At 40.0% G+C, this 11298-nt stretch overlaps 1 protein-coding gene across 1 annotated transcript in view; it reads right to left on the bottom strand.

Moving 5' to 3' along the window:
• Positions 1-221: 221 nt before the first annotated feature.
• Positions 222-11298, bottom strand: part of mRRF2 (mitochondrial ribosome recycling factor 2) — a 29616-nt gene continuing 18539 nt past the window's right edge. The window contains exons 9-10 of the mRNA XM_075673696.1: positions 2537-2647; positions 222-469 (exon numbers count right to left, since the gene is read on the bottom strand). Coding sequence (XP_075529811.1) covers positions 311-469; positions 2537-2647 — 270 coding nt within the window. The 3' untranslated portion in view covers positions 222-310. The remainder of the gene's footprint in view (positions 470-2536; positions 2648-11298) is intronic.

Below are 11298 nucleotides of genomic sequence, written 5' to 3'. Positions count from 1 at the left end.
CTTGTGCTGTCACTTAAGGTGTTGCAAAAGAAGCACAATCTGAGGTATTTATGCCTTGACAAAAAGTATAGGTCACCAATTCTTTAACAATATTGCTTGATGTTCTCATGAAGTCATAATCACCTATTACCAGCTACGTGATAATTTTTTACCATCATGTCCTAAAGCGCTCGCCTTCTTTTCACCTCCATTTTTCATCAAAGAACACACCAACACATCCAACAAAACAAATTAGTTTTCTTTTTTTATTAACAGTGTCTGGCTTATGTGCAGAAACAGACAGGAAACAAGACTGCCACATCACAGTGTCTCAGGCATTGTCTGTGAATCCAGAGAGCCGCCTCAATGCCACGGCAGTTTCTTGTGCTCCCATGGGATGGTAGGCAGCTAGGGACATGCTGAAGCTGGCACGGCCAGAAGACAGTGTTCGCACAACATCTGCGTAATCGTTCATTTCAGCAAGTGGAACCTGCAGGAGTGGAGAGCATTGCAAATGTAATGCCGTAGGTCGTTCCATTTGAAGGACACAAAAATTATCCCACATGCTTCTTGCACCTAAAAGTATAGCACTTGGCAAGTATGAAGGTTGCGGCACACTTGTAAGATATACATATTTTTGATATTGAAGTTCGTCTTGGGGGCGGGGGGGGAGAAGCCAAACCTGGCATTATCGACACTATGTAGCATCATGATAGAGCAATATTTGCTGACATCATGTTGCAGAAAGGCCAGGTTTGATGGTGTTGCTCATAAAAAATGCTTGTAACACATTTCTTTTTGGTTGTGCTTGGCGTGAGGCAGCTACATCAATCACGGGAACAGAGCCAGCCAATATATTGTGACAGGATGCATACACTTTGTGCATACTGAAAATAACTGGTTTATAGAAAGAATGATTATCACAAAGTACTTCGGGAGCTTTGATGCATGCCAGTATTTTTTTATAAGGTTTAGAGGGTGTGGACATTCATTTAACACAAAAAAGTCGTGTCAGTAGTTCCCTAAAAAAAAAATATTGTTATTCTGGAAACTGCCAAGAACTGATTTTAGTTTATGCCTTCACTGTTCCTGCAATATAATTGGAAATAAACGGGAAACAAGGAATGAATGCGTGAAGTTCGTAACTTTGTAGCTGTGCAATAAAAGTGCACATCAGCATCTTATAAACGGCATATATAATTAAGGGCACCCAAAGCAGAAAAAAAAATTGTATTATACATTGCTCTGACTAGTACTGATAACTTAATAGCTGAACTTTTGTGAAACTTGCATAAACCATGAACATTGGTTTACTGTGAACACTTTATTAGATACAGTACACAAAGCTGTGATTGCTGTCATTTCATGCAGAATTAGTGTTGCATACCCTATGCTCCAATTTCTTCTAAATTTAACAATTTTTATACATTTCTGTAAAATAAAATTGACGTCTAAACCAAACATGTGCTCCCAAAAGTTGCTAGAAGTGTAACTTTTTTCTTTTAACGCAACAAATTAGCAGACCTCTTCAGCATTTCATATGTGAACAAAAGTATGAATGTTGGTCCCAAGCGGCTGCTTCTTAAAATGCCCCAACTAGGTTTTGATATTGCAAACAGAAAAGTGCAGTGCGTAGACCACAAGGTGATGATCGTGTCTGCAAAGTATCAAATCGCTCCATAATGCGAAAACAGAATTTCAAATGAAAGCCTATGCTTTGCTATAAAAAAAGACAGGACAGTAATGTTGCCTGGGGACGTTAGTCGAGGTATAGAGAAAGGGTGTCTATGTTGGCAGTAGAGCTCACTTTGCAGCATGGCGGTGCGACATTTAGGTTCCTCCTATCTCATCTGATAATCATCCTATTAGAATTCTTGGTATGGCACTTTTTACACTTGGTATGGCACTGAAATTTGCAATGGGGCCTTGTGCGGGTCTCTTTAAGATCTGTCCTTGCAAGGCTTCCATGGTTATCACGCCAACAGAACATACCCAGAGCGCCCTATATCATGGATGGAAAAACTGTGGCGCCCATTTGCATTTTGTGAGTTGTGGTCTCCCAACACTATTTAACCCTCTGTGTTTAACCAACCCTACATAGAATGTGCAAACTACATGTAGTTGATCCTCACTATAAAAAAGTTGCATGCTACAGAAAAAAAATGCCATCCTTGTATCCAAAAGAGGGAGAGATAAGGATAAATGGAAGACAGGGAAGTTAACCAAGACTGAGCCCAGTTGGCTACCCTGCACAGGGGAAGGGAAAGGCGAGGGAAATATTAAGAGAAGAGAACATTCGTTACAGTCGTATATACATGGTGACACAGTGATAAACAGTTTAGGTTTGCTTTGTTATATCCAATAACCCGTTATATTTCTGTTCAATATATCAACGCTTGACTACACACACAGAACCTTTATCACATATTCGTATGGTGATCCTTTGAGTAAATGCACTAGAAGAAATGTTTACTCTCCAGGAAAGCTTTATCATCGGTGTGCATTCGCATGGTATTCTTGAGATGCAAGGGATAATAGAAAAAAGAATGTGGCCTACCTCGGCATTCACGACACGCATGTCTTGTCGTTGCAATATCTCTCTAATCGTTGCCCTCCTCTGAGAGAGGTCACTCAGCATACGGCCAAGATACATCTCTGGAATGGACACCTGTGTTGCAAGATATTATGGTGCGTTGGGACAAGGCAGTTAGACTTGCTCGTGCACATCATCTGTTTAATACATTTCTCAACCATGCTGCAAATAAAATCTGAACCCATCGGGGACACTAAAGACAAAAACTAAATCAGGTTAGTAAAGCGTTCTTTCAAAACTCTATTTTCGTTAATTTTACAGAAAAGTGTTGGTTACTATAAAGGAGAAAATAAAGGCCACGCTTTCTATTTTTTTTTAATTCTATGGTGCAATCCCAGCATCAGTACAACATTGCAACGTCACAGATTTCAAAGCAAATTCTCATATTTAGGCCACTGTGGCAAGGTAAAAGCTTTCAAAGCTTGCTATGTTCAGTGTTGGACTCCCTTAGAATACAATGTATGGTAGTGAATACAATGTATGGCCTAGGCAAACAAGGAATGTCACTTTATTAAGCCAATATTTTGACAAGAGGACTTGTCTTCGTCAGGACAGCAACAAGACAAGTCTTCTTGTCAAAACATTGGCTTAGTAAAGCGACATTCCTTGTTCAAGTACTCCTCATCATTTAAGTTTCCATCTTCCTCTGAACTCCTGTCTTGTTTGAATGTATGGTAGTCTAATTTTACTAATAAAAAATTAATTAGGTCCAACAGACAGGGTCAAAGTTCATGATCTTGCAGTGACATGGTGCGTAAAATTCAAGGTGGCATCACCAACCATCTTTCGTTCTAGCATCTTTCTAGCACCCACGTAATTATATCTGGGTGCACATTAAAGAACCCCAGGTGGTACAAATTTCTGGAGTCTCCCACTACGAAATGCCTCATAATCAGATCGTGGTTTTGGCACATACAACCCCATAATTTAATTTTCTTTGTGGTGTTAAAGCTGTAAAGTAGCATCCACAGATTGGCAATCACAAGTGCAACACATGTAGTGTCACTAAAGTTATTACAGGGAGCTCTGGCACTGTGATTGTTCAGCTACCATAGAAATGATGGGTAATACACATGGATTTTTCTCATTTTCTTGCTTGTGGCTTCAGAAGTTCTGGTGCATTTATTTATTAGTTAATTATTATGCATTATTTGCCTCTATTGGCTTAAATTTCCGAACACACGAAAGGAAGAAGACTCTGCAGACATGCATGCTTATTGCCAATTGTTGCACTTTTTTCTTTCAATATCAATTTGCAGTCACAAAGCTATTTGAAGATAGAAGTATAAAGCTAAGACAAATCCATATACAGCCACCATCAGACATTACTTGAACGATGAAGAAGTATCTACAGCAGTTTAAAAAACACGGGTTGTAAGGAGCAAACAGCGAATGTTTTGGAAAGAAGACACATTAAGCTAGCATACTGTCCCAGCAACCTTGTGCAGGAGAAGAAAAAAATTGTTTAAAAGGAAGGATTAGCTCAGGGCCAACTCCAATTTTTCTATTTAAATACATGTAAAGCACAGTAGTGCCTCTCTGAAACAACTGTTGGACCAATTTTAATGAAATTCATTGTGTTTGAGAGAGAAGGTAAGTTCTAACAACTCTAGAAGTAGAATTTTAACGCAGGACCTCGAGCTTTTCACAAAAGTTGTGAGAATGGTAAGTTTCTAAAAAAATAGAACCATAAAACTTGGAAATCCGTAATTATTTTACAAAAACAAATATTGTAGTTCTGTAAACTGTAAGAGCATCTCAATCAGAAAAGTTTATGAGTTTACAGCATGTGCAAGATCGTTGCAATTTTTACCAGTGCTTTGCAGAAGTCCTACTTATAAATTAGTGGTATATTCTAAATCAGTGTATAATACATCAATTTTGTCTGCTTTAAATGTCTTATTGTGTGCAGTTTACAGAGCTGGAAACTTGTTACATCAGTGTTTTTAAGTTATATAATATTCAAGGATTTTTTATCAAAATATTAAAAGTCTAAATAAAAAATTCACTTCATACAGTTGCCATCCTGTTTGCAATGGTTGCAGAGCCATTCAAAAAATGTGGAATATCAATGTACAGTGAGAGAAGGCTGTTTGAGAGTTTACCTTTATAAACTCTACAGATATCATCTGATTTGCGATTGACACATTCGAAAACATGCATTAGATTTGGGTGCACATTGTTTTGTACTATGAACCCAATATAACTGGGCGTGCATTCGATTCGGAAGAGTGTTAGAATCAAGAAATACTGCACAATGAAGCAGTGGTGTGTTAGTACATATATTACGCCTCTTCTTTTAATTTGGAACAACAGATAATTGAATCTATTTTGTTGATTTTATCAAGATCGAATTAACGGAAGTCGACTCTATAAGCAAGTAATAAATATACGCTTATAACAAATACCAGATATAGCAAAGAATTTTCATTGTCAGTTGCAACTTCGTTAAGGAGAGGTGCAGCATATAGTAATGAGTTTGGTCCCTTCTACACTCTATTATCTCAGTAGTTCTTTACAGCACTACGGAAGCTGCACGACTCCTTAGCCAATAGGAAGGCCGAATGCCCTTCAAGATGTGTTCATCCATGCCATGTCGTCTGCTTAGTGTCTGCTTGCCATCCTGTCGATACGTGCTCCATGGTTGGTGGCTTGATGCAGCAAATGTTCTGGCATTATAACTATAAGCTGCATGAGTGCGACAGTGGGTTTTCCCTTCACCTAGTATACATTTTCTCCGCAGTTCCTTGCAGCCTCCTTAGCTAGTAGTAAGGCTGAATGCCCCACATCATCTGCTCGGTGTGAACTGGGTGTTTGCTCGCCACCATCATCACATACCATACTATAGTGAAGTAGTAAATTAATGATGCAGTGATTAATGATGCAGGTGGGCTCGGAAGCAGCGCTTTGGGAATGTTGCTTCAAAATCCGCTCTGCTTCTCGGTGCAGGTTCTCGCTACCCTAATCACAGTATGGTCACTGCACCGTGCTTGTGCATCGGACGGACTTCATCGCCACATTATGAGAACAAAGAAAAACTGCGCAAAAAGGACAAGACAGAGAAAGAACCACACGACACAGGTGCAGACGTGTGGTTCCTTCTCTGTCTTGTCCTTTTTATGCAGTTTTTCTTTGTTCTCATAATGTCATACCAACTAGCCCCTCACCGTACGCTTCTAGACTTCATTGCCACAATCTTGGTGACAGCGTCATCGAGGTATCAGTGGATGGTGACATGTGCGAGATCAGCGAGAACATCCCGCCTTTCCTCCTGACATCTGCGCTTGCGCCTTCATCTGTGACACATCATGTGGGACTTCCAGCGCCTTTAAAACGGGTCGCACTGCAAATTGCCTCCTGTGGGCTCGGCAGCAGCGCTTCTAGAATGTTGCTTCAAGATCCGCTCTGCTTCTCGGTGCAGGTTCTCGCTACCCTAACCACAGTATGGTCACCGCACCGTGCTTGTGCATCGGACGGACTTCATTGCCACAATCTTGGTGACAGCGTCATCGAGGTATCAGTGGATGGTGACATGTGCGAGATCAGCGAGAACATCCCGCCTTTCCTCCTGACATCTGCGCTTGCGCCTTCATCTATGACGTCACATCACGTGGGACTTCCAGCGCCTTTAAAACGGGTCGCACTGCAAGTTGCCTCCTGTGGGCTCGGCAGCAGTGCTTCGGGAATGTTGCTTCAAAATCCGCTCTGCTTCTCGGTGCAGGTTAGTTCTTACTTAACTACGAAGTGCTATCGTAGTGACAACCGTTTCCTGATGCTGCTGCCATGCCCACTGCTGTTGTCTGATATGTTTCCGTTTGTGTTCAATCTTTTATCATGTGGAGATATTGAGGCGAACCCAGGTCCGACTGAGAAGGAACTCTTGATGAAGCTACATGATGGGCAGAATAACATGATGACCACCATGAATAGCCTATTATCGAATCAAAATAGAATGGAATTAAATATAACAGATATGAAGGAAAGACTAAGCTGTTTAGAGGATAACTCGTCTGTTCTGCAATCTTTAGAACAAGAATTTAAAAACGTGAAGTCATCTGTCGCTACTTTGCAAACACAGGTGTCATATTTACAGAATAAGTTAGATGACCAAGAAAATAGAGGTAGACGGAACAACCTGATCATTTACGGGATACAGGAACATGACAATGAAACAACGGATAGCTTAACAAAAATACTACAAGACGATATTTTCAAGGATAAACTGGGACTCATTGTTAGTGGCATGGAGAGGTGTCACAGACTAGGCGAAAAGAGCAGAAAAGGCCGCCCAGTGATAATTAAATTCTTGGATTATCGTGAGAAACTAACAATTCTAAGGTCTTGTTCAAAGTTAAAAGGAACAAACCTTTCCGTAACAGAAGACTTTTCATTCAGGGTGCGTCAAATACGAAAAAAATTATGGCTAAGTGCGAAACAGGAAAAAGAAAATAATGCTAAGGTGAAGTTGTTCTTTGATAAGTTAAGCGTGGACGGCGTAATGTTTGGCTGGGACGAAGCTAAAGATAAGCGCTTTAAACTTACTAAAAAGAAATGAATTGAGAAGATAAACAGCAGGCCTTTCACAATTCTTAACATGAATTGCCGCAGTGTCGTGAATAAGACTGTCCAGCTTGAGAGCATGCTTTTTTCACTAGAACCCGACGTGGCCGTACTAAGCGAAACTTGGTTAAGCGATGATATATTTGACAGTGAAATCGTACCAAAGAATTATAAAGTGTTACGTAGGGACCGGGATAGAAGAGGGGGAGGTATTGCTATACTGTATAAATCTTCCATTATGCTGCAGACAATGCCTGATGTTCCGGATGTAGAAAGCATATTTTGTAAATTATACGTCAATAATTTTAGATATATCCTTGCAGGTTTCTACAGACCTCCTAACTCCACTGTTGATAACTTGGAGCGCTTGTCAACTTATATGCATTCATATGTAACGCGGGAAGATAAATTAATATTAACCGGCGATTTCAACCTGCCAAATATCAATTGGGAAACTTTTTCTTCGTATCCAATTCAAAGTGCGGAAAGTGTCATGACTGATATAGCTTTTACTTTTGATCTACTACAAATTGTGCAGGATTTCACAAGAATTCAAAATGATTCAAGATCCATTCTTGATTTGTTTTTTGTAAGTGGCACCATTAAAGACTGCATCTCATATACAGTAACATCTGGTATTTCTGGTCACAAAGCAGTTGTCCTGACGTTGAAAAGTGCTTTAATCAATCGAACCAATAACATTCAATATTTTCCAAATTTTTCAAGAGCACAGGATGACTCTATAATAGATGTGCTAGCTTTGAATTACGATCACTTTCAAGGCCTTGATTGTAGTGTAAACGACCTCTGGCTTTTTTTTAAAGACCTCATTTTTGATTGTGTGGAACGCTTCGTTCCTAAAATAGTGAAGAAGTCGGAGCGCCGCAATCCATGGATTACGCGGGAGACGTTACAGATGAGGCGGAAACTTAAGCGATTAAAAAAGAAACGCGCCTTAATGAAGGACGGCGAAGAACTGAAAGCCGATATTGATAACTTGTCCGAAAAACTTCACGAAAAGATTGTCAAAGATAAAGAGTATTATCACAGCACATTACTACCAGACTTTATCAGATCATCTCCCGAGAAATTCTGGAGGGTTGTGACGCCCGCCTTTTCGTCTTCCGACACCTTTCTTATAAACGGCGAAAGTGTGCGGGATGAAAAAAACTGTGTGTTCTGCTTTTAATAACCATTTTAAGAGTGCATTCACAAGTGATGATGGCTGTTTACCATACTTTTCTGCTGAACTGCCTTCCCTTCCCGACATTGTTATTTCGGAACAGCGTATTCTAAATTTATTGTTAAAACTTGACATTAAAAAATCTCCAGGACCAGATGATATTCCGCATTGTTTTCTAAAGCGTTATCCTGAATGGTGTGCAAAATATCTGTACATTCTATTTGCGAAGTCAATTAACGAAGGATCATTACCGGAAGACTCGAAAATTGCTAGAATAAAACCTTTACATAAATTGGGGGATAAATTTTGCATCAATAATTACAGACCGATTTCATTAACATCAACATCTTGTAAACTCTTAGAACATATAATTCATAAACATATAACTGGTTTTCTAGACGAACATAACGTTATCACAAACATGCAGCATGGTTTTAGAAGTGGCCTTTCGACGACTACTCAACTAGTTGAAATCATACATGACTTTGCTAACACTGTAAACAAAGGGAAACAAACAGAGGCGATATTCATGGATTTCAGCAAGGCATTTGATAGGGTTTCTCATGTTAAATTGCTTCATAAGCTAGGAGCTGTGCTTAAATATGATAAAATATTAGCATGGATTAAAGCCTACCTTACAAACCGCCATCAGTTTGTTACTGTAAATAAAACAACCTCTGATATAGCTGCTGTGAATTCTGGTGTCCCACAAGGATCCATTCTTGGCCCCCTTTTCTTTTTGTTATATATAAACGATATTGTCACTAACCTCTCTGTAAAAATCAGGCTTTACACTGACGACTGCGTTCTGTACGATGAAATAACAACGGAAGAAGATCAACTTAGGTTAAACAGGGACTTTAAATAAGGTAGTTAGTTGAGTGGTGTAGACAATGGCAAATGAGCATTAATTTCGAAAAGACAGTATATATGCGGATAACTTTAAAAAAGAAGCCACTGGTATATTGCTATGGCACAGAAAACGCTTTTTTGTCAGAGGTAGCGCAATATAAGTACCTTGGCTTGTACGTAACAAAGGATCCTTCCTGGTCAAAGCACCTTGACACAGTAATAGCAAATTGTCGTCGCAAGTTGTTTTTTCTAAGACGCGTATTAAAATCCTCCACACCAACAGTACGTCTATTGGCATACAAAACACTAGTCCGCCCCGTTTTAGAATATGCTATAGTTATATGGGACCCGTTCACTAAAAGCGATATTGGAAAGCTAGAAAGCTTACAGAAAAAAGCAGTTCGATTCATCTACAATACATATGGGCGTAGTTACATTACTAACCTTTTATCTCGGAGCGGCTTGCCTACTATAAGTGACAGAAATCGTGCATGTCGTTTAAAATTCTTTTCCCAAATAATAAATGGTCACTACAACATCGACACGTCTCACATTATCACCTATGCAACAGGTTACGCTACCAGACAGCGACACTCACTAGCTGTAACTCCATTTACAACGTGTGTCAACTGCTTCAAGTATTCCTTTTTTCTGAGAACTATAGTAGATTGGAATAAGCTGGCCAATAAAACTGTAACACAGGACTCATTATCACTTTTCGAAACATATCTTTAATTTTTTTTTCACTTGCTGAGATTGTCAGTGATAGCACTGTTTTACTGTATGATTGGGAAAGATCGCTGATGTAACGTTGAAGCGCTTGTTTTTGCACCTGTGTTTTTTGCGCCTGTTCCTTGCGCCTGCTTTTTGCGCTTGTGTGAAGCGCTTGTCTGAAGAATTTTTGAGTGCAATTCGCCATTTTTGTATTTATATTGTTTCGTGAACATACCCTACTCGTGTACCACGCTGCTAAGATCTTGTTAAAGATCGCAGTATTTATAAATAAATAAAAAGACAATTATGCCTTTATAGCATTCTGCACAGTCAATGCATCACCAGTGCTAATGCTGTGGTGCCATCTGCTTGGAAACCAAACAACTTTTACACCTTGGCACTGCTTCTGTAGTCCTAGCAGCATGAAACCAAGCAGGTGATCTGAATAATAACAAAACATAATTAATGCCTTGCCCTCAGTGTGAGATGAGACTTAACGATGACAACTATTGCCATTTATTTCTTGCTGTCAGGGTGAAGAGTAAGCAACAAGCATGAATTTGGATCGAAGCAGGCAATCTGGGTTATATAGGCACTGCCATGTTGCCATGTAAACACAGTTAGGGTGGATATTACGGTAACTGCCACAGTAATTCAAGGTATGTGACATGCATCACTGTAACGTATTCGGTACCAAGCAAAAAAATAATTGCTGGCTCTCCCATAATTGAGAGTAGTGTAAGCATGAAATGGCAACCGGCAAAGCAAATTAGTTGTAGATGATACTAGCCACAATCTTAATATGGGTGTAGTTCATGTTCATAATGGCGCACCCCACCACACCACACCACGCCATACTGTGCACTGGTCCATATGGACACTGCCCAGCTGGAAGAGAACCAGCTGAAGGCAGCACGACAGGCAGCAAAAGGCACCGTGTACACAGAGCCCAGCTAGAAGAAAAGCACCTGAAGGAGGCACGCACAGCGTGGCACCATCTCTCGAGGTGACACAAAACCCGGACCGTTGGCATTCAAAAGAGCACCAGCAACCCTGTCTCGGCACCAAAAGATGACAATGAAGTATATAATGCTGTGTATCTGCCTTTTGAACGTCACTATTGAAAAATTACAAATAAAACTTCAGCATACTAGAATAGCCCAAGTGATATTGTGAACAAACATCAGGAAGAACTCTGAAGCAACGCTTTTTTGTAATTTGTTTGGGCGGCAACTAGCATATGTAATGTGGTCCTGCACCAAGGGTTGGGTGCCAGAGACCTCATTTTCTTAAGTTTTGACTGGTTGCCCAGATAATCGCGTTTTGTTCTCGCAACTTGCCTGGACGTTCTCGCTTGAGTGCCTGGATAACTCAGGCTTTAGGATCAAGGTCATTTGCAGGTCGCCGAAAACGGAAG

Source organism: Dermacentor variabilis, chromosome 11, assembly GCF_050947875.1.
Source record: "Dermacentor variabilis isolate Ectoservices chromosome 11, ASM5094787v1, whole genome shotgun sequence".
In the NCBI taxonomy this organism is placed as follows: domain Eukaryota; kingdom Metazoa; phylum Arthropoda; class Arachnida; order Ixodida; family Ixodidae; genus Dermacentor; species Dermacentor variabilis.
The sequence above is the reverse complement of the archived record's forward strand: the minus strand, read 5'-3'. Positions and strand labels throughout refer to the sequence as shown.